The sequence below is a fragment of the Aythya fuligula genome, chromosome 11 (genome assembly GCF_009819795.1).
Source record: "Aythya fuligula isolate bAytFul2 chromosome 11, bAytFul2.pri, whole genome shotgun sequence".
NCBI lineage: Eukaryota > Metazoa > Chordata > Aves > Anseriformes > Anatidae > Aythya > Aythya fuligula.
The window spans coordinates 9338212-9359250 of NC_045569.1; the positions used below are offsets into that span (position 1 = coordinate 9338212).

Sequence of the window (21039 nt, forward strand, 5' to 3'; positions counted from 1 at the left end):
CCTCTTCTCAGCAAACCAGAAAAAAAAAAAAAGAAAAAAAAAAAAAGAATCTCTTCAAAGGCAACCAGACCCTTGGTCCTGACTGTAACCATTGCTCGCGGCTCCCCATTTCCCCTATTTCCCCCTTTTTTGGCCCAGAGGCACCCTGACATTAATTGCAGGGGTTGCACGGCGCGTCCACCCCAAAAAGCGGGGAGCAACGCGCCTGGGCAGGCTCAGCGCTGCTCGGGGCAAATCCCCAGCCCTAATTACGGCTCCTGCTGCTGCTGCCTCCTCGCTGGGCAGGCTCCAAACCCCTCGCAGCCCCGGCAGCATCTGCGCATCCTGCGCGTTGACCTGAGCACGAGGGATATTTTTATCGGGGTGCACGGAGGCATCCCCGCTGCGGGGCGCCTCTCGCCCTGCTCCTTCTCCCCAGCTCTCCAGGACCCGGGGGCGAGCTCGGCAAAGATCCCCGGGGGAAAATTTGTGTGTATGTGTGTGTGCGTGTGCGTGCCTTTGCTCGGGGCTGGCTGAGCACCACCAGCAGCACGGCGGCACGTGGTGTCCCCATGTGCCTGGCTCCGCGGCGCCGTGTGTCTGTCCGGGCGCATTTGTGTCACCGCGTGGGTGCCCCCTCACATATGTGTGCACACGGAGCAGGGGGAGCTGCAGCGCACGGGCTGGTCCTTATGAAATATGAAGATATTTGGGCACGATAGACGGGCATTACCTTGAGGGAGACCTCGTGGCTCCTTCCCCCGTGGCTCCATCCACCGCCACAAGCACTGCGTCCCAGAGCGGGGCTGCTGTGCGCGCCGGAGAGCTCGTGATCCAATTAAACACGAGCTAAATGAATGCATAAACGAGTAAATAAATAGATAAGTAAACAACCGAATAAGTGAATAACTAAATGAGTAAATAAATGAGTAAATAAGTAAATAAATAGATAAGAAAATAAGTGAGTAAATAAATAGGTATGTAAATAAATAGGTATATAAATAAGTAAATAAGTAGATGAGTAAATAAATAGGTAAGCAAATAAATAAATAAGTAAGTAAATAAGGAAGCAAATAAATAAATGCAATAACTCATTGCATGGTGTGCCATGTGCCACATAGCCCAGGGTCAGTGCCGCCCGGCACGGAGCAGAAAAGGTCGGCTGGGAGGCTCCATCTCACCAAACGAGTGGCAATGAGCTGAGCGCCGACTCCCCCTGCCCCCGTGCATCTCATTAAGGGCTGATACTGAATAATAACAACGGCACTAATACCTCCTTCCGACAGATTTCTCCTTACCCAGGCGGTGACAGCAGCTTTCCCGAAGGCCCGGTGCAGGCTTTCCATCAGGGTGGCTCTTTCCCTGCTCGCAGAAGGCAGCTGTGGCTCCACGTCCACCCGGGCAGCCCGCTGCCTCGCGTGCCACGTGCAGGCCGTTCATCTCCCCTTAACGGCCTTAAGGCAGCCTGGGAGGAAGGCTCTGCCTTTGGCTGTGGCACCGTGCTCACCGCTGACCTCGCTGCCTGCCTGGAGGCAACCCCTGCCCGCCGGGGAGCCTCGTCCCCATGGGGACCCCTCCATCACCCCTCCAAAGTCCCGTGGGGTTTCCTGCCCAAGCCCGTTGGCACCCCTGGCACCATCCCCATAGCCATCCCTCGACACCTCCCACCAAAATCCCTCCATCACCCCTGGGTATCTCTCACCAACCCCTCCATCTCCCCACCGACCTCCTTCCCGCTGCCACCACAACCTTTTTATTCCCAGCAGCTCTCCAAAGCCCGGCCTTGGTGCGCACCACTGCTGTCCCCGTGCCCATCACACCAAGTGGCAGCCAGCAGGGAGGTGCTGGCGTGACTTCTCCTGCTCTATTTAGAGGTGACGCCTCCTCTCTGTCCACCACGCTCACAACCCTGGCCAGGACCAAGCCCACCTCCTCGTGCTCGGACCTCACGGGCTTTAAGGGTGTGAACGGGGTTTGCAGAGAGCAGCACGGAGTCAGGCTCGGCCTTCTGGGGACCTTTTGGAGGGGCAGTGCCGTATAACTGTCCTCTTGGGGGGCCAACACCTCCAGGCAGAGACGTGAAGCCAGTTCGCCCCTCTAACATCAGCAGGGGCGTGGTGAAAGGGGCAGGAAGGTCCCCAAACTCCCCTACACCACCCCAAGAGCCGCCCGTTCCAGGGATCCCCAGCAACTCCTGGTCTTCTCCAGGGTCCCCCCAAAATCCAGGCCAAGGGGAGAGCCTGCAGGTGGGGCGCGGGGGCCGGTTCCCTGCTTACCTGGAAAGCAGAGCTGAGAGCACCCCCCCCGTGTGGCTTTTAGGGCAGGGGGAACCCCAGCACCCCGCTCACATCAGGTGTCAGCGGCGGGCAGCGAGCCTCAGCTCCCAGCCGTGTGCCTGAGGCCGGCTGCCATGGGGAGGGGGGGGACGTCTCGTCTGCTCCCCCTCCCCTAATCCCCAGGGATGTGTGATATAGCATAAGCTAATATAATAGGTCATGCAAGGATTTGCATCTCATTACGGCAGGTTAGAGCCCCGGGAGGAAGGATGACTCATTCGGGCTGGAACACGTTTTGGGGAGAGGGAGCAGGGGGTGCAGGGGGATGGCAGCCCCCACCGGGACCCCCGCTGTCCCCTCAGTGCCACCTCCAGGCGGGACACCCAAGAGGAGCCCTCCCGGAGGTCATTTCCCCGGGGTTGTTCGGGGGAAATGCCCCTTCCTCACCCTTTTGCTCCATGCCCACAAGTGCCACGGGCGCATTGGGGCCGCGGCGAGCCACAAAGGGCAACCTCATGGCTCTGCTCCCCGGGGCACCTCCAGCTCCTGCTGAGCACCAGCGGCCGCGCCACGAGCACCACGGGGGCTCTGCGCCCCCCTGCGCCTCCCCCTGCCCTCGCCTTCCCCCCAAAACGCCACCAAGGAGGGTCCCCGGGGAGCCCCCCGGCAGCCGGGGCCCATGCGCTCCTTTTCACCTCGCTGCTTCGCCCGGGCAGCTCGGCTCGGCTCGTCACGAGCTGTTTCCTCTCCCCTCCGCAGACAGGGAGGCTACGCGGCAGCTGACCCATCCAACCCAGCTGCAAAAATCGGTCCTGACTCCGAGTCTCTTGCTGTTAGCTCACGCTGCCTCCCGACGCGCGCTGCGGGCGCTGTTCCAGCCCTCAGCCGGGTGCTCGGGGCCGTGCACCCCCCGTTCCCGGCAGGTCGAGGTGCCCCAATTCACCAGGGCACAGCCCCGAGGCCAAAACCCTTCGGCTCACCCCATTTTTCCCCCAGTTTTACCCAAACTTGGCAGGTTTGCGAGCAGAGCTCTGCGGCGCACTCGGAGCCTCGGAGCCGGGTGTGAAAGCTCTGTGCTGGCTTTTTCCGTGGGCTGCCCTTGCAGACTGGGGGGAAAAGGGAAAAAATGGTGATTTTGGGGCTGTCCCGCTGCCAGCTCGGCGGGGTGCTGTGGGTGACAGCAGGCTTGTGCCAAGCGCTGCCTCGGGTGTCCCCGGCGGCGGCGAGAAGCAATTTGCACCTTCAGCTGAGCACAGCCCCAGCCAGACACCATGGAGCTGGGGGGGGGGGGGGGCACACACCATAATTTATTTATTTTTTTCCTTCTACGACCAAGTTTTGCCCGGTGTTACCTTGGGCGAGGGGGGAAGGGAGGAGATGGGCCGCGTCCCCCCCTCGCCGTTCGCTTTATTCTATCTCTTCACAGCTGTTCCATCATTTTAATCTGCGGAGATTGTCTTTATGTTTCCGAAATGAAATGATTTCCCCCAAGCCGGGATTGAGAGCTGGGATATGCGTTCGTATTTTCACCAGAGGAGAAGAAAAGAGGGAGAAAAGGACGCGAAAGCCAGGCTGGCCATCTGGAAGGGAGGCGCGTCGCCGAGCCTGAAACTGCTCGACCCCCCCAGGCCTGGGGGGGGGCTGCAGCCAGAGGGGAAATGGGGATGGGATGGGGATGGGGATGGGGATAGGGATGGGGATGGGGATGGGGATGGGATGGAGATGGGGATGGGGATGGGATGGGATGGGATTGGGATGGGATTGGGATGGGGATAGGGATGGGGATGGGGATGGGGATGGGATGGAGATGGGCATGGGGATGGGATGGGATGGGATTGGGATGGGATTGGGATGGGGATTGGGATGGGGATGGGATGGGATGGGATTGGGATGGGATTGGGATGGGGATGGGATGGGGATTGGGATGGGGATGGGATGGGATGGGGATGGGGATGGGATGGGGATGGGGATGGGGATGGGGATGGGGATGGGATGGGATTGGGATGGGATTGGGATAGGATGGGATGGAATAGGTACAGGGATGGAGATGGGGATGGGATGGGGATGGGGATGGGATGGAGGTGGGGATGGGGATGGGATGGGGATGGGATGGGATGGGATTGGGATGGGATTGGGATAGGATGGGATGGAATAGGTACAGGGATGGAGATGGGGATGGGATGGGGATGGGATGGGGTTGGGGGTAAGGATTGGGATAGGATGGGATGAGAGCCAGGTGGCAGAGGGAATTTCCCAACCCCCTGGGTGCCTGCGCCTTCCTCAGCCCCCTGCGCCGTGACCGACGGACGCCAGGCTCTGGCACACGGCAGCGCTGGCAGGGAGCAGCAGCTTTTATTAGAATTAATTAACATCGTTAATAGCAAGCTGCGGGGCGCGCCAGATCCTCCCGGCGAGGAGCGAACAACAGTTGCAACTCGTGCGTGCTGCGCCTGCCTTCCGCGGGGTGCTAAATCCTCCGGGAACGGGGGAAATAAAGAAAAAAAGAATCAAAAAAAGCACATTCTCGGGGGGGGAGCGTGCCGGGGGGGGGGGGAAGGAGCAGTTTCCATCCACCCCCGGGCCGGCTGCTCGGGGGGCTCCTTCCCGAGGCGAAGTTTCCCGGAGCCCCCTCCCCATCCTCGTTCCTCCACCGGGGGCCGGGGGGGGGGCGGCGGCTCCGCCTCTCGGCCGGGGGGGGTCGGGGAGGGGGCCGGGGGGAGGCGGCGCCGCCCCCGCCGCGCTCACACCGGAGCCGCTCGAGCCTCGGCGCCGCTCCCCGGGCAGCCCCGGGGAGGAGCGGAGCGGAGCGGCCCCGCCGAGCGCCGGCCCCCCCCCCCGGCCCCCCGGTACCTCGCTGCTGGCGGCGGTAAGCCGGCTCTCCGGGCACCCCGGAGCTGCTCTCCCTCGGGCTCCCCTCCAGCTCGGCTCCCCGGCTCCCGGCTCTCCGGGACCCCCGAGAGTTCCCCGAGCCCCCGACCTCCCCGCTGCTGCCGGTTCCCGCATCCCCCCCCCGTTCCCTGAGCATCCCACCTCCCCGGTACCCCTGGTGCCCGCTCCTCCCGGTTCCCTGAGCTCCCCGTCTCCCCAATAACCTCATCTCCCGACCCCCTGAGCATCCCACCTCCCCATCCCCTGAGCTCCCCGTCACCCCGGTGCCCCCGGTACCCCCATCTCCTAATTTTCTGAGCATCCCAGCTCCCTGTTCCTTCAGTATCCCACCCCCCCGGTACCCCCTTTACCCCCATCTCCTCATTTTCTGAGCATCCCACCTCCCCGGTCAGCCTTTTACCTTCATCTCCCGGCTCCCCGAGCTCCCCATCTCCCTCGTACCAGCATCTCCCAGTATCCCCCAGCATCCCACCAGTATCCCCAGTACCTGCATCTCCCAGCTCCCCGAGCCCCCCACCTCCCCGCTACCCCCATCTCCCGACCCCCTGAGCATCCCACCCCCCCGATCCCTCAGCATCCCTTCTCCCTGCCACCCCCACACCCCCATCTCCCGGTTCCCTGAGCTCCCCATCACCCCCGAACCCCCTCTCCTCGCCCCCCCCCGGTCCCGCAGCCATGGCGTTCATGGTGAAGAGCATGGTGGGGGGGCAGCTGAAGAACCTGACGGGTGGCCTGGGCGGCGAGGAGAAGAGCGAGGGCGAAAAGTCCCCGGCAGAGGCTCAGGGCATGACCCGCGAGGAGTACGAGGAGTATCAGCGGCAGCTGGTGGAGGAGAAGTGAGTGCCTGGGGGGGGGACACACGGACAGGACGGGGGGCCCGGAGCTCCCCACGCCTGGGGGGAGCCACTGGTGGGGCTGCAGAGCCGGGAGGCTGCCTAATGAACCCCCCTAATCCCTTAATCCGCTTCCTCAGGGATTTTTTTTCTCCTTTCTGGCTGCGCCGTGGTGGGGGGGGGGAGGAAAACGGGGGGACCGGGGCTTTGCGGAGAGGATGGGGGGTACCTGGGTTTGGGGAGGGGGGGTTATCGAGGTGATGGGGGCACCGGCTGGGGGTAACTGCGCCGTGCGGTTCGCAGGATGGAGAGGGATGCCCAGTTTGCCCAGCGCAAGGCGGAGAGGGCCACCTTCAGGTCCCACTTCCGAGACAAGTACCGGCTCCCCAAGGTACGGCCGCGGGGGGGGGGCAGGCGCAGGGACCCCCCCAAACTGCGGGGCCGGGATGGGGCGCACCGAGGGCACCACCCGGGGGGGCATCGGCTGCAAAGCCCAAAGCCCAAAGCCCGTTCCCCTAAAAAAACATCCCTCCCTTCGACCCTACAGCCCCCCTCGCACCCCCAGCCCCCTGACCCCGAGGGCAGGACCCCCCCTGTGCACCCCCAGCCCCCCAATTCCTCCTTTTTGCCCCCAGCCCTGCCAGGCAGAGCCACCCTCGTGCCAGGCTCCCAGCCCCACACGGAGCTAGCGCTGCGCCCCCCCGGCTGGATGAGCCAGCTCCTGGCTTCTTTGGCACCCCCCTGCTTCCACGAGCTGGGTTCCTATTTTGGCCCTTCCGCCCCGCCAGCGATTCACTCCCAACAATTCAATCAGCGCCCATTCAGCCGCTCTTGGACCTGCCAGCAGCACCCTGCACCCAGCCCGATCCTTCCCGAACCCCTCGGTGGGAACGCTCTGAATGGAGCCGGGATAATTTTAGGCAGGGAAGGCCAGCTCGGCCAAAAGAGGTTCATTTTTTTGGGTATCGCTGGCACAAAGCGCCCCGCTTATTCTTACACCCGTTGCAGCGCCGGGGAATAAGCAGCCAGGGGATTTTTCTCCTGCCAAAGTGAAGCGAGGCAGGCAAGGAGAGATGGAGATTTTCTCCCAGGGGGGAGCAGGGATTCGTTCGGCTCCGTGCCCCCATCCTTCTGCTGCCTCCCCACGCTCAAGACATCCCATCCCCACCACCACCGCCACCTCGCCCCGACTTTTCTTGTTCCAGAACGAGACGGACGACAACCAGATCCAGCTGGTGGGCGGCGACGTGGAGCTGCCCAAGGAGCTGGCCAAGATGATCGAGCAGGACAACGAGGAGGAGGAGGAGAAGAACTCCGTCATCGGCCAGCTCAGCAACATCCAGAACCTGGACCTGGACTCCTTGAAGGACAAAGCCTCGGCCACGCTGGAGGACCTGAAGCAGTCGGCCGAGAAATGCGCCGTGATGTGACCCGGCCAGCGGCTCCGTCCCCTCTCCCTCGCAGCGAGGGGTCCCCACGGGGACCCCCCCGGCACCGCCACCCCCTGCGTGAGCCGGGTCTGAGCCCCTGAGCCCCGAGCCCCTGCCCCAGCCCCCCCTGCTCCGTCCGTGCTGGTGTCCCCGTGCGTGCTGTGGTTGTGTTTTTGGGGGGGAAGGAGGAGGTTTCGGTGAGGACACAGCCAAGGGGTGGCCTCGCGCCCTCCGTCCCCGATGCTGGGACCTGCTGGAGAAGGGGGGGGGGGGAAAAGCGAGCTGCGTGTAGGGAACCTCGCCTCCGTGCCCGTCGTGATGTGATCGTGCGCCGTGCCCCGCCGAGTGTCCGCCCCTACCGTGCTGTCCCCGTGCCGCGGCACCGCCGGAATAAAGCCGGGAGCTCCCTGTGCACTGCTCGCTGCTGTGGGACGAGTCAAGGGCTTGGGAGGCAGCACCTTAAAACCTGGGAGGGGGCGCAAAAAGCCCAGCTCCCCCCAGCCCCACAGAGATTTGGGGTGACCCCGCTGCAGACCGTGTCCTGCCGAGGGGGACGGGGCTCCGGATCCGGCCGCGTCTTCGGCAGAGCGTGAAGGCGAACGTGATGGATGGCAGCGCGGGGGGGCGGCAGGCTTGGCAGCTCTTTACAGCCCGGGGATGCACTCGCTGCTCCCAAGGGTAACGAAAAAAGAAACCCCACAGAACGGCCTCGGGGAGAGAGGTCGACCCCAGCTTCGACACCCCCAAAAGCAGCGGCACGGAATAAGCCACTTGGAGACCCCCCCAAAAAAAACAAAGCATTTATTCGAGGCAATAAATTACATTCCCTTGAAACGCAGCAGCTTTGGAGACGGGGCCCCCTCCCCGCAGGGCAGGACCCCCCCGCGGCCACAGAGCCACTCCAGCTGGGGACAGCCCCAAAGGGATGAGGTTTTGGGGCATCCCCACGGGGCACAGCACACGTGGGGCCGGACCCTGCCCCCGGGGTCTCTGTGGGGCCAGGCTCTGCGCTGGCGTTTCCCTGAAGCTCGTGGCACGGGCGAGCAGCGCGCTCGGTGCCCGCACCGCCGCCTCCAGCGCAGATAGGATGTTTTTTTTTTTGTGTGTGTGTGCCTTTTTTTTTTATTATTATTATTTTTTCCGGGCTGTGCACGCAAGAGCCTGCACGCAGCAGCAGCGGGCGCCCAGACGTGCGGAGGAACTGGGGTGGAATAAGCCGCCCGCCGCGGGCAGGGCAGGGCCGGGCAGGGAGCAGACGGTCGCGGCAGGGACGCCTCCTGCCACCACCGCCGGGCCATGTCCCCGCTGTCACTGCACCGTGCAGGCTGGGGGGGACACGAGGGGGACACGGGGTCACTCGGGGGGCTCCTGCCACGGCCCCCAGCGTGCCCGCAGGGTTTGGGGACTCACAGCTCCGGACAGACTCCGCCAGCGCCTCCTTGCCCATGGACTGCGCCTCCCGCACCTGTATGGGCAGAGGAGCTCGTGCCAGCCCCAGACCCCCCCCTGCAGCCCCCCGGAGCCCCCCCCGGGGTGGCCGTACCTTGATTTGCTCCTTCAGGTACTCGGCTCGGGCCATCAGGGTCTGCACCTGGTGGGTGGACAGAGGGGAGCCCGTCAGGACAGCACCCGGGGGGGCGAGCAGGATTTAGGGGCAGCTTTGGGGGCTCACCTCGGCGTGGAGCAGCTCCCGCCTCCTCCCCGCAGGCTCTGCTGGAGAGGGCAGAGGGGGCGTCAGCGGGGTGCAGGGTGCAGCCCCCCCGGTGCCCCCCGGCACTCACCGGCCAGCAGCAGCAGCAGCTCGCCCAGGCTCTGCTGGTAGAGCTCCAAGGCGTCGCCGTCGTCTCGGCCCTCCTCCTCCTGCAAGGGACCCCCGGCACCTCCAGGGATGCTCCGGGAGCTCCTTCTCCCCCCCGGGATCAGCCCCCCCCCGCCACCCCAGGGGTGCCGGCACCCCAAAATCCGGGACTCACCCTGGCCATGGCCGCTGCCGCCACCTCCAGCGCGGCACAGAGCCGCGGCTTGTCCTTGGCCATCTCTGCGGGGAGACATTTTGGGGTGCCCTCAGCCCTCCTCCTCGCTGCCAGACCCCCCAGTGATGTTTCCCCCCCCCAAAAAAAAAAAAATGCCACCTTTGAGGACCTCCCTGGCCGGGCTGCCCTGCTGCAGGAGGTTCTTGCTGTCGGAGGTGACCAGCGCCTTCAGCTCCTCCGCCCGCGAGATGTACTGCCCCACCTGGGGGGGGGGACGGGGTGAAGCAGCCCCCCCGGGGCTTTGGGGTGATGGGATGGGGTGCCCCCAGGCTCCCCACGCTCACCTTTGCCCGGATGGCCTCTTTGCGCCGGGGGTCGCTTTCATCTGGGGGCAGAGAAGGGCTCAGGGGTCCCCGAGGGCCGGGGGGTGCCAAGCACCAGCGGCGCTGCTCCTGCACCCAAACCGGGCGAGCTCCAGCCCCTTCCACGTCCCCTCTGCCTGGACTGAAGCCCCCCCTGCTCCTCCACGGCCCCCCCACAGCCCCCCGGGGCACTCACAGCGCAGGGCAGGCACGAAATACTCCAGGGCTTTGCAGTAGAGCGCGAGCGCGGCGCTCGCATCCCCCTCCTGGTCCTTCCTCACCGCCTCCACCACCAGCTCGCTCTGGGGAGGGGGCAGAGGGGTTCTCGGGGGCTCGGTCCCACCTCACCCCACTGCTGACCCCCCCCCCATCCCCGGAGCCGGCCCCGCTCACCGCCTTGGGGAAGCTCTCGGGGCCGGGCGCGTGCTCCATGTCCACGAAGGGGTGGGCAAAGAAGTCCTGGAAGGAGATGCGCCGCCGGGGGTCCCTCTCCAGGAGGCGTTGCAGGAGGTCCCGGCAGTCTGGGGACAGCGGGGGCCGGCTGGGCAGCTGGGGAGGGGGGTAATAAGGTGTGTGGGGGGGGTGTGAGAACGACCTGCCACCCCCCCTGGGTTGGTGGCCGTGCCACCCCGCAGCTCACCTCGATGGCTCGGTCGCTGCGGATCTTCTCCTCCAGCTCGGCGAACGACCGCGAGGCGAAGGGGGGGCGCCCGAAAAGCGCCTCTGTGAGGAGGGGGCACTCCCTAAACCCTAAATCCTAAACCCTAAATCCTAAGCCCTAAACCATAAATCATAAACCCTAAACCCTAAATCCACCCCCTCCAGGTCCCAGCAAGGGGCCACCGAGCCGAGGGCACACAGGTGCCGACCCCGCAGGCTGCTGGATGTCACCGCGGGGGTGCCCCCCGATTTGGGGACGGGGACACCAAGCCCCGGGGGGGTTCTGGGGGGGGACACACACCGTAGAGGATGACGCCCACCGACCAGAGGTCCACGCGGGCGTCGTACTGCTGGCGGCACACCATCTCGGGGGCCATGTAGAGCGGGGAGCCCCGCAGCACGTGCTGCTCGTCCCAGGGCGACATGTACTGCGCGAAGCCGAAATCTGTGAGGGGGGGAGAGAGCGTGGGGAGGGGGCACCCGGCGTGCGCCCCCACTGGGGGGGGGGAGAAGGGCCTGGGGACCCACCTGCCAGCTTCAGCTGGGGGTTATCCGGGGCGCTCAGCAGGATGTTCTGCGGCTTGAGGTCCAGGTGGGAGATGTTGTGGTCGTGGAGGAACTTGAGGGCGCAGGCTGGAGGGGGGGGCGAGGGGGGCAGCGGGTCCCCAAAAGCCCCCAGAGCCCTGCGCCTCCCCGAGGAGGAGGAGGAGGAGGAGGATGAGGAGGAGGATGAGGAAGAGGAGGAGGCCCTCACCCAGCTGCTGGAGGAAGACGCGTGCCACCTTCTCGGGCAGCAGGCGCCGCGTGCGGATGAAGCGGGACAGGTCCCCCCCGGCGCAGAACTCCATGATCAGGTAGATGTGCTCGCTGTCCCACTGCACCACAGCAACTGGGGGCTCACCGGAGGCCACCCCGGCCGCGTCCAGCACCGTGGGGATCACGGCGTGGACCCCGAGACCCCGCGGAGCCCCCGGGTGCGCCCCCAGCCCCACCTGGAAGTCCTTGAGCTCCACGACGTGCGGGTGCCGGATGGTTTTCAGGATCTCGATCTCGGTCAGCAGGTTCTCCACCGACGCCCGGTTGAGGCTCCTCTTGCTCACGCACTTGACGGCCACCACCTCGCGCGTGTCCTTCTGCCCGGAGAAGCCACCCTGCAGCCCTGACCCCTTGGGGACCCCCCCTTTATTGGGTGTCCCCCCCCCGTACCCCACCCAGCACCCCAGGGTCCCCGCACCTTGCCATACGCCTTGTACACCGTGGCGTAGGTGCCGGTGCCCAGGCGCTCGGTGAGCACGAAGCCGTCGAGGCGCGGAGGGGCGCAGCCGGCCCTGGCCATGCCAACCCGGGACCCCCAGGGGCCCCCCCCGGTGTCCCCCCCCCGGTCCCCGTCGCCTCCCGGTTCCGGCTCCGCCTCGGCGCCGCCGCCCCCGGCAGGAAGGGGCGGGCTCGGCCGCTCCCCTCTTTATTTATTTATTTAGTGGAAGCACTTTTTTTCTTTTTTTTTTTAAACCTTTCCTTTTTTTAATTTTTTAACCCCTTTTTTATTTTTTTTAAGCACTTTTTAATTATTTCTCTTCCTCAAAGCGCGATCGTTTCACGGGACGCATCCTTTATTGATTTTTTTTTTTTTTTTTTTTTTTTTTTAAACGGGGAAAGATCAGACAAGGAAAAAGGGGAAAGTACACCAGAAAGGGGCTGGCTGTTCACTTTTTTTTCTTTTTTTTTTTTTTTCTTTTTTTTCTCTTTTACAAAAAAAATCAGGTTTTATTACCCAGGAAAAACAAACCCAAGCCCCCCAGGGAGCAGGGGGAGCGGTTTCCCAGCAGGGAGAATTCCCCGTCCCCAGCATCTCGGCAGAAATCAAACCCCCAAGGCTCTCCAGCACCCCCTGCTCTTCCCCTTTTTCCCCCAAAAAAGCACTCATCGCGTGGCTGCCCACCCCCTTGTTTTTACAGAACCCCCCCCAAACCCACCAGCGCGCCCACACCTCCCGCATCCCAACCAGCAGCTTCCAGCTCAAAGCTGCAGATTTTGGAGAATTTGGGGGCAAGGAGGAGCTCGGAAGGGGAAGCCCCAAATCCCTACAACACCTGGGGACAGGTGGAAAGGGGCTGGGGGGGGAGCACACAGCAGGAGGGGTCCTGCCATTCCCCTAAAACCAGGCACGAAACCAGTTCTTCCCCCGTTAAAATTAAATAAAATGGGAGCTGGCCCTGCAGGGGGATCCGTCCACGCCTCGGGGCTGGCAGGAGGCAGCGATGGGGGGACAAGGAGGGGAAATTCCCCCCCTCCCCGACCCCACAGCCCCCAGGTTCCTGCTGGTGCCCGCGGGCGGTGGGGGCGCAGCGTGGGGCTGTGGCAGCCCAGCGGGGCAGCTTCCACCCTTAAAAATCAACGACAGGCTACATGCGAGTTACAAACCCCCCCCCCCAAAAAAAAACAAAACCAGCAGATAATCAAGTTGTTCAGAGCAAAGGCTGATAGAAGAGAGAAAGTAAAATCAAAAATCCTGCTTCTCCTCGCCCCCCTGCCTTAGCCAGGGGGGGGCAGGAGGAGACGAACGCCCGGCTGAGCCGCCTCCTCTGCCCCCCCCCGAGCGGGCCAGGGAAAAGAAACCGTGATCAACCTGGGCCAGCTGAAGCGAAACCAGCCCTCTCCTCAGCTGGAGTCGGCGTCTCAGAGCTCGCGTGGTGCCCACGGAAAGTGCGTCGTTAGAAAAGGGAGGTGGGGGCGACGGCGGGAGGGGAGGCGAGGCGGGGGCAGGCCCCCCCCGAGGGGCTAATTCCCCCGGAAAGCTCCGTGTGCGGCCGAGGAGGCCGCCCCGGCCGCCGCGTTCTGGAAGCTCCTGTTGGTGAGGATGCCTTGGGAAAACTCCTCCTGCGCCCTTTGGAAGCTGGCTCCCGTGCGGCGATACAGGGAGTGCACCTGGGGAAGGGAGCAGGGGGGAAAACATCAGCCTGCGGGACGCCCCCCGGCCTCGCCACCCCCCTCTGGCATCACAATCCCACGCAGGGACGCCCCACAAGGGTCCTGAGTCCTGCGAGGAACTCACCTGCTTGAGGAGGAAGAGCGAGAGGACGGCGCAGAGCGTGAAGAACGCCGCCACCACCATCATGATGATGGCCACGGCCAGGTTCCCGTGCAGCTCGGACAGCGCCGCGATCCAGCCGCTGCGAGGGAGAGCAGCGGGGTGAGCACGGCCCCCCCCCGGCCCCAAGAGCCCCCCCGGCGCTGGCAGGAAGCAGGCAGCTCCCCCAAACGCCTCCAAACTCAGCCGAGCAGGGAAAAGAGGGGCTGGTGCGTCGAGAAAGGTGACAGAAAAAGCTCCCCGGGAACTGGCTGTGGGGCAGGGAGGACTCGGGAGTGATGGGGCAAAGCCACCAAGGTGCCTCCAGAGCAAGGAACCCCGCCGGCTGCTCAGCCACGTGCAGGAGAGAGGGGACCCAAGGGGACAGCTGGGCTCGCCCCACGCTCTGTGCAGCTCCCAGCGCGTTAAAAAGCAGCAGAGAGGCCACGCCGGGCGCCACGGCCAGAAATAACCACGCTGCCTGGCCCGAGGGAGCAGAGCTCTGACCCAAAACGCCGCTGTGTGGGCAGGGAGCGCCAGGACAGCTCCGCCTGGGAGCTGCTCCACAGGCAGCGGGCAAAAATAGAGGCAGCTTCCACGGCACGCAGCTCCTGAAGGCTGCACCAGGAGGGGAAAAAAGAGAGCAGCCACGGCCCCGAGCTCCTGGCAGCCCCAGCAGCTCGTGCAGGAGCCTCACCTGTCTCCCCAGCCAGGAATGCCGACAGCCTGGATGATGTAGATGGCGATTTGGCAGAAGAAGATGAAAAAGAAGACGAAGAAGCTGAAGGAGCTGTCAGACCTGCAGGAGAGACGGCAGCGGGAGTGAAAACTGGGGACCTGACCTGATGGATTCCCTCCTCCGAGAGGAGGAAACGCACTCCGGTGGCCAGGCTCGGGTTTCCCAACGAAAAAGGGAGCACGGCGAGCATGTTCCATCCAATTTTTTTCAGATGGGCTCAGGAACGAGTGGGTTTGATCTACTCAGTGATGCGAAGGGATGGAAAAATCCCCCAGGCAGCACGCTGCTGGAGCAGACAAACCCCAGCTCCCCCCCAGCAGGAGCCACGTGCCCGTTACGGAGGGGAACGGCACTTGCCTGAAAGCCTTGTAGATCGGTCGGTACCAGCAGAGGAAGGCACAAGGAGTGAATAAAACGAACCACAGGATGGAGAGACCGAAGTCTACGCCTCTTTCCGTCTGGACCGTGAACCACGCCAGGCAGGCGAGCAGGTTGAGGAGCAGGGTGACCGAGTGCACTGCGGGACGGAGAGGAGAAGCAGCTGTAAAGCCCTCAGGCATCTCCCAGAGCCCTCCGAGCACCTCCCAGCCCTCGCTGAGGCACAAAGCTCTGCAGATGTGACAGTTTCGGGGCCATCTGATTGCCTTTTTTCCAGAGGAAGGACAATGGGGCTTAACCTGAGGGCCTCACCCGGCCCTGCTGCTTGCAAACACGGCTCAAATCCTTTCAGGGCTGAGGGATGCAGCTCAGAGTGCCCTGCACCTGCTCCCTAGGTGCACTTCTCAGAGCCTCAGGCCATCCAGCCTCCTTCAAGCAACGACCAAAACTCCCCAAAACTCCATCGTGAATGAGCCATTCCCAAAGCAAAAACCCTCAGCCCTTTACACCCCCCTCCATTTAAAAAAAAAAAAAAAAAATCAAGGAAGGGAGGCACCGCTTGGCCCTGGCCGACACCACCCACGGCCCTCGCTGTGGGACAAAGGGCAGCATTCGATCCAGGAACTTCTCAGAGCCAGCTTTTATGGCGGCCGAGGGCATTACTCACGCATCCACAGGTAATACAGCATCTTGCATATCCGCTGGTAGTCGGCCGGGATGTCTGCGGAGAAATCCTGGTAGAAGCAGGGCTTGATGGGGCACCTCCTGGGAAGGGGCGGCCAGTTGTTCTGCCTCGCTGCGGGAGGGAAGGACAGAGGAGAGCTCTGCACACAGCCGGGGCTTCATCAGCCTGCCAGGAGCCACGAGGGCTCCTGTGGGAGCCTCGGGAGAGGCTGGAGCAGAGCTCCCCGTGACAAACCCCCACAGCCACCACCACCGCTTGAAATCGCAGTCAGCCAGAGCAAAACTCTATTTTTCCCTCAAAAAACCTCACCAAAAAAAAGCCAGGGCCAGCCCCCAGCAGCTCCCCTCTGAGCCCCTTTCCTGCCCAGCCCTCGGGGGCAGCCCCGATGTGGGCTGTGGGGGGACAGGTACAGCCCCAGGGGCACGAGGCAGGAGGAGAACACCTCAGGACAGGGCAAAGCCGCCCCTGCCAGCGGCCGTGCTGCCACAGGGAGCAGCCCAGGCACCCTTGGTTGTGCTCCCACTCACGGTTAATGCTGGCAGCGTTGCTCTGCAGCTCCCTCTCCTTCTTCTCCAGCTCGGCTGCCTTCCTCTCGAGCTCTGCCTGCTGCTGCAGCAGCCCGGCCTGCGCCGCCGCGGCCACAGCCTGAAAGAGGAGGGGGAGAGAAAGGTGGAGAAGCCCTTCCCCAGCCCAGGCGGGCACAGCAGGAGCCCCCCGTCCCCTGATGCCCCCCCCAGAAGTCAGCAGGAGCTGGTTGGGGCTCCCCGGGGCTGTGCCTCACCTGCGGGGTGGGCTCCACCGAGGTCTGCAGGACAGCAGGCTGCGAGGGGCCAGCGGGCTGCGTGGCTGGCGTCGTCCGTGCTGCATTTGTCTGTGAGGGATAAAGGAACACGGTGACTGATGGGCTGCTTCTTTTGGGGGAGGATTCTCGAGTTTTAGCACTGCCACGAGGAGCTGGGGGCACCGGTGTGCTCTCGGGAACACGCTTGCTCCCAAATGCCTGGGGAAGCGGTGCCCAAGGGCTGCGGGCACAAGAGAACCCCGGAGGGATCCCCATCAGCTGTTTAAGCCGCAAGAATTATTTTTATCCCGGTTTCCTCTTCTCCTTTTCCCCACAGCACACGTGCCAGCAGCCAGGAAGCGAGGCTGCAGTTCTCGCAGCGATCCATGAGCAGTTTCAGCCCGGCTCCCGGCCCTCAGAGCAGACAAACACGGCGTGCCCTGCCACCAGACCCCTTCCCCTCACACCACACCTGGCTTTTTCGGGAGCCAGCCCCTGAGAAACTGCTGCACACAAGCCCCAAGCTCCATCTGGGGGCTCGCAGTGCCCGTGGGGAAGCCAGCCGCGGTGCCTCACTTTTATCCCCTTTGCACTGCCCCGCTTTAGGGTGCCCTAAAGCCCCCCAGGCACCGCCGTGACGCCCGGTGGGGGCACACGCACCAGCTGGGAGCTCTCCGAGAAGGGGTTGAATTCATCCAGGCCGCTCTGGCTCGTGCTGGTGAGCTGCGTCACCGAGGGGTCCTGCGGAGCAGAACAAGGAGACAACAATCAGCAGCGGGCAGCGGCTCACAGCCCCCCCCGGCTCCCCCCGGCCCCTTTTTTAACCCAAATACAGCCTCAGGGTCACTGCTACCGGCCGGGTTATCCCATTTCTTGCTGGCAGCAGCCCCGCCAAACGGCCTGGCGCTGGGCAGGAGGCTCCCTGGACGCCCCCGTGGCTGCAGGAGCCGGGAGCGCCGTTTTGGGTCAAATCCCGGGGATTTTGGGAGCCCCCCCGGGGTGGGGCCGCCAGCAGGGCAGGACCTCAATTAGCCCCGCTGCTAATGAGGCAGAGCGCCCCACCGCCCCGCCTTGCTTCTAAAACCGGGCAGCCCACCCAGAGCCGCCCCCCGCAGCCCCAAACTCGCGCTTTTTTCCCCCAAAACGCCCCCACCCCCCCCCAAGGGGCAGCGTCGGCCCCGGAACTCAGCGGCCGGGCTGCGGCTCCCGGGGGGACCCAAACGGCGCCGGACCCCGGGGGGCGCCGGACCCTGCCGGCGGCGCACACCCCCCCTCCAGGTCCCGCCCCCGCGCGCTGATTGGCTGCGGCGCGCCGGAGCGGCGCGGCCATTGGCCGGCGGGCTGCCACTCAGCGCCGCGGCCCGGCGGCGCGGGGATGGGAGGGGGGGGAACGGGGAGCGGGGGGGAAAAGGGGGCGCGGCGCGCACCTGGAAGGGGTTCACGTCCACCGGGTCCGCGAACGGGTTGGTGTCGAAGCCCGCCATGGCGGCGCTCCCCGCCCCGCTCCGCTCCGCTCCGCGCTCCCGCCCCGGCCGCCGCCGCCGCCGCGCCGACACTTCCGGGAGCGCCACGGCGCATGCGCCGCTCTCCCCGCCCACGTGACCGCCTCCCTGCGCGGGGCGGGGCGGTGCCCTGCCCTGGCGTGACGTCACAACGGCGGGTCGGGGGCGGGGCTTCGCGCGTCGGGGAGGGGGCGTGGCCTGGCGGCGGGGGGCGGGGCCTGGCAGAGCTGGGGCGCGCTGGGTCCTAAAGGGAGCCGCGCCCCATAACGCGCCCTATAGGGCCCTATAGAGCCCCACAGCGCCCTATAGCGCCCCTTAGAGCGCCCCACGGGCCGGCACCCCCCAGAGCAGCCCCCAGAGGCGCCCCCGCAGCGCCCCCCAGCCCCGCAGCCCGCTCGCAGCCCCCGCCCGGCCCCCCCGCGGCGCGCCCCCTATGGCCGCTATAGGGCGGGTGTAGGGCGCTGCCCCGCCCGGCGGGGGGAGGCGCCCGGCAGCGGCACCGGGCGGCACGGCCATGGCGGAGATCCGCGGTGAGAGACGGGGGCACCCCCGGGGAGACCCCCGGGGTCAGCGTTGGGGTCGGGTTTGGGGTCAGGGTTGGGGTCGGGTTTGGGGTCGGTTTGGGGCCGGCCGGCCGCTGACGGGTGTCCCCTCGCCGCCGTCCCGCAGTGTTCCCGCTGGCCTGCGTGGTGCAGAACTACTCGTGGGGCAAGCTGGGGCTGCAGAGCGAGGTGGCCCAGCTGGTGGCCAGCGACGACCCCACAGCGCACATCGACCCCGAGCAGCCCTACGCCGAGGTGAGTCCGTCCGTCCCTCCACCTGTCCATCCATCCATCCGTCCGTCCGTCCGGGGTCACCCCACAGCAGGGTGACTCAGCCCAAATCCCATTGACCCCCCCCAAATCCCATTAACCCCCCCCCAGCTGTGGATGGGCGCCCACCCCAAAGGCGACGCGGCCATCCGGGACAACCGCATCCCGCAGAAGACGCTGGGGCGCTGGATCTCGGCCAACCCCGCCTGCCTGGGCGCCAAGGTGAAGGACGCCTTCCAGGGCCGCCTGCCCTTCCTCTTCAAGGTGCTGTCGGTGCGCAGCGCCCTCTCCATCCAGGCGCACCCCAATAAGGTAGGCACGGCGCGGCGGCGCCGGGATGGGGTTGTGGGGTTTTGGGGTGAGCTCCCCGCGTGCCCACCCTATGGGACGTCGCCCCCCAGCGCTGTCCCCTCGGCAGGAGCTGGCGGCCAAGCTGCACGCCCAGTTCCCCCAGCACTACCCCGACGCCAACCACAAGCCCGAGATGGCCATCGCGCTCACCCCCTTCGAGGGCTTGTGCGGCTTCCGACCCGTCGAGGAGATCTCCGCCTTCCTGCGGGGTGAGCTTTTGGGAAGGAGGGGATATGGGGGGGAGGAAAAAAAAGGGACGGAGCCCGGAGCCCGTCCCCCGTGGCCCCGCTGATGGCCCCGTCCCCGTCCTTTTGGGGCAGCCGTCCCCGAGCTGCGGGCGCTGGTGGGCGAGGTGGCGGCGGAGCAGCTGGAGCAGAGCAGCGCCAGCCACGACCCCCGCGGGGTCTCGGCCGCCCTGCGGGTCTGCTTCACCCGGCTGATGAAGAGCGAGAAGAAAGCCTTCGTCGACCAGCTCAACACCCTGGTGCAGAGGATTTCCCGAGAAGGTGGCGGAGGAAAAACCTCCCGGGTGTTGTTCGGGCAGGGAGGGGAGGCTGGGAAAGGAGGGGAAGGGGCTGGGGAAAGTCCCGTGTTGGGGGCTGAGATGGGGAGGTCAGGATGGGGAGATCAGAACGGGGAGACCAGGATGGGGAGGTGAGAATGGGGAGGCCAGGATGGGGAGATTGGGATGGGGAGGCTGGGACAGGGAGATCAGGATGGGGAGGCTGGGATGGGGAGATCAGGGTGGGGAGATTAGGGTGGGGAGGCTGGGACAGGCAGATCAGGATGGGGAGACCGGGATGAGAAAGCCAGGACGGGGAGACAAGGATGGGGAGGTTGGGATGCGGAGATCGGGATGGAGAGGCTGAGATGGGGAGACCAGGATGGGGAGGTTGGGATGGGGAGACTGGGACAGGGACACCAGGATGGGGAGACTGGAATGGGGAGGCCGGGCCGAGCCCCCACCCAGCCCCACAACCCCCCCCCTGCAGCGGCCGACGGGCAGGACACGTCGGGGAGCAACGGGGACCTGCTGCTGCGCCTGCACGCCCAGTTCCCGGGGGACATCGGCTGCTTCGCCGTCTACTTCCTCAACCTGGTGCGGCTGGAGCCCGGCGAGGCCCTGTTCCTGGCGGCCAACGAGCCCCACGCCTACCTGCAGGGAGGTGAGGGGGGGCTCGGCTCGGGGCCGGGAGGGGGGCACGGCTCGGGGCGGGGGGCGCTGACGGCCCTGTCCCCGCAGACTGCGTGGAGTGCATGGCGTGCTCGGACAACACGGTGCGCGCCGGCCTCACCCCCAAATTCATCGACGTGCTCACCCTGTGCGAGATGCTCAACTACACGCCGGCCCCCAGCAGCTCCAAGATCTTCCCGGCCGTGCAGAGCCCGCTGGACCCCAGCGTTTTTCTCTACGACCCCCCGGTGCCCGACTTCACGCTGATGAGGATCGAGGTGAGGCCGCTGGGGGTGCTTTTGGGGCCGTGAGCACCCGTCTGGGCTCGGGGATGCCGCGTCCCGGGTGTCCTTTGTAGGGCGTGGAGCGGGTCGGGTGGGAAGGGACCCTACAGCCCACACAGTTTGGGCAGCCTGGGCTCCAGGGGCGCAAACCCCACCCGGCCTGGCCATAAACACCCCCGGGGATGGGGCTGCCTCCCAGTTTGGCCTCGTGGTTTGCTGGTGGCACGGGGAGGAGGAGGGTGCTGGGGACACTGTGCCACCGCCAGCTCCTCTCCACCCTGAGCCCTCCTCGCTCGGCTCCTCAAGAAGTCCCGGGCAAGGGGAGGAGGAAGAGAAATGAGGGTGGTGCTCCCGTTGCAGATCCCATCTTCCATCAAGCTGTACCTCGTCTCGGCCCTGGACTCGGCCAGCATCCTGCTGGTGCTGCGGGGCACGGCCGTGGCCACCTCCACGGCGGCCGCCTCCGAAATGTCCCTGCGCCGCGGCTCCGTCCTCTTCGTCTCCGCCAACGAGAGCCTCTCCCTGCGCCTCGCCTCGCCCGACGGGATGCTGCTCTTCCGAGCCTGCTGCCTCCTCTGAGCCCGCCCCAACGCCCTCAAAAACCAAAGCAGCCCCGGCCCGGCGCTCGGCAGCCACCCCACACGGCGATCCCAAAGCCGCTCGTCCCCAATTCTGTGAAAAAAAGCAGCTGGGCGCCCGCCCCGCGCCTCCCGAGGTGACTTTTTGGGCAGAGGGCTCGCGTCTCCACAGCCCTCATCAGTGCTGCTAACGCCCTGCGGCGGTGTGGGGCTGCTGCGGGGTTTTGGGGTTCCCCTCGGGACTGCTGCTGGCCCTGTGAGGCTCCCCCCGGGGGGAAGGAGGCGT

At 65.3% G+C, this 21039-nt stretch overlaps 4 protein-coding genes across 7 annotated transcripts; 2 read left to right on the forward strand and 2 right to left on the reverse strand.

Annotated features, from left to right (window-relative positions):
• Positions 1-5819: 5819 nt before the first annotated feature.
• On the forward strand, positions 5820-7407 carry CPLX3 (complexin 3). Its single transcript, XM_032195296.1, has 3 exons — positions 5820-5980; positions 6281-6368; positions 7183-7407. Exons 1-3 carry the CDS (start codon positions 5820-5822, stop codon positions 7405-7407), a joined length of 474 nt encoding a protein of 157 aa, XP_032051187.1.
• Positions 7408-8192: 785 nt separating this feature from the next.
• On the reverse strand, positions 8193-11763 carry ULK3 (unc-51 like kinase 3). 4 transcript variants are annotated; one of them, XM_032194884.1, is made up of 16 exons: positions 11637-11763; positions 11395-11532; positions 11157-11277; positions 10931-11035; positions 10704-10847; positions 10383-10465; positions 10136-10291; positions 9939-10044; positions 9725-9765; positions 9540-9642; positions 9381-9445; positions 9189-9267; positions 9080-9120; positions 8951-8998; positions 8818-8872; positions 8193-8732 (listed from the first exon to the last, which is right to left on the reverse strand). In XM_032194884.1, exons 1-16 carry the CDS (start codon positions 11736-11738, stop codon positions 8716-8718), a joined length of 1404 nt encoding a protein of 467 aa, XP_032050775.1. In that variant the 5' UTR covers positions 11739-11763; the 3' UTR covers positions 8193-8715. The 4 variants fall into 4 exon arrangements, with proteins under 4 accessions (XP_032050775.1, XP_032050774.1, XP_032050773.1 ...); XM_032194883.1 differs by having other exon boundaries at positions 9080-9117; positions 11395-11535; XM_032194882.1 differs by having other exon boundaries at positions 11395-11535.
• A 1095-nt stretch (positions 11764-12858) lies between these two features.
• SCAMP2 (secretory carrier membrane protein 2) lies at positions 12859-17573 on the reverse strand. Its single transcript, XM_032195287.1, has 9 exons — positions 17480-17573; positions 16713-16793; positions 16053-16142; positions 15799-15916; positions 15254-15382; positions 14566-14725; positions 14167-14268; positions 13455-13572; positions 12859-13327 (listed from the first exon to the last, which is right to left on the reverse strand). The coding sequence occupies exons 1-9, from the start codon at positions 17534-17536 to the stop codon at positions 13181-13183; spliced, it is 1002 nt and encodes a 333-aa protein (XP_032051178.1). The 5' UTR covers positions 17537-17573; the 3' UTR covers positions 12859-13180.
• Positions 17574-18035: 462 nt separating this feature from the next.
• On the forward strand, positions 18036-20875 carry MPI (mannose phosphate isomerase). The gene is made up of 8 exons (XM_032194845.1): positions 18036-18084; positions 18224-18351; positions 18478-18678; positions 18785-18926; positions 19038-19223; positions 19710-19883; positions 19961-20169; positions 20536-20875. The coding sequence occupies exons 1-8, from the start codon at positions 18069-18071 to the stop codon at positions 20752-20754; spliced, it is 1275 nt and encodes a 424-aa protein (XP_032050736.1). The 5' UTR covers positions 18036-18068; the 3' UTR covers positions 20755-20875.
• Positions 20876-21039: the final 164 nt, after the last annotated feature.

What these genes read in the sequence shown, in the direction of transcription:
- CPLX3 (XM_032195296.1), top strand. Translation starts at nt 5,820, where the DNA reads ATGGCGTTCATGGTGAAGAGCATGGTGGGGGGGCAGCTGAAGAACCTG. An exon ending in CGGCAGCTGGTGGAGGAGAA is followed by an intron (nt 5,981 to 6,280) that starts GTGAGTGCCTGG and finishes TGCGGTTCGCAG; the next exon opens with GATGGAGAGGGATGCCCAGT. An exon ending in ACAAGTACCGGCTCCCCAAG is followed by an intron (nt 6,369 to 7,182) that starts GTACGGCCGCGG and finishes TTCTTGTTCCAG; the next exon opens with AACGAGACGGACGACAACCA.
- ULK3 (XM_032194882.1), bottom strand. Translation starts at nt 11,738, where the DNA reads ATGGCCAGGGCCGGCTGCGCCCCTCCGCGCCTCGACGGCTTCGTGCTC. An exon ending in AAGAGGCCATCCGGGCAAAG is followed by an intron (nt 9,643 to 9,724) that starts GTGAGCGTGGGG and finishes CCCCCCCCCCAG; the next exon opens with GTGGGGCAGTACATCTCGCG. An exon ending in GGGAGCTGCTCCACGCCGAG is followed by an intron (nt 8,999 to 9,079) that starts GTGAGCCCCCAA and finishes TCCACCCACCAG; the next exon opens with GTGCAGACCCTGATGGCCCG.
- SCAMP2 (XM_032195287.1), bottom strand. Translation starts at nt 17,536, where the DNA reads ATGGCGGGCTTCGACACCAACCCGTTCGCGGACCCGGTGGACGTGAAC. An exon ending in TCTCGGAGAGCTCCCAGCTG is followed by an intron (nt 16,143 to 16,712) that starts GTGCGTGTGCCC and finishes TATCCCTCACAG; the next exon opens with ACAAATGCAGCACGGACGAC. An exon ending in CGGTGGAGCCCACCCCGCAG is followed by an intron (nt 15,917 to 16,052) that starts GTGAGGCACAGC and finishes CTCCTCTTTCAG; the next exon opens with GCTGTGGCCGCGGCGGCGCA.
- MPI (XM_032194845.1), top strand. An exon ending in CCGAGCAGCCCTACGCCGAG is followed by an intron (nt 18,352 to 18,477) that starts GTGAGTCCGTCC and finishes ACCCCCCCCCAG; the next exon opens with CTGTGGATGGGCGCCCACCC. An exon ending in CCACGCCTACCTGCAGGGAG is followed by an intron (nt 19,884 to 19,960) that starts GTGAGGGGGGGC and finishes CTGTCCCCGCAG; the next exon opens with ACTGCGTGGAGTGCATGGCG.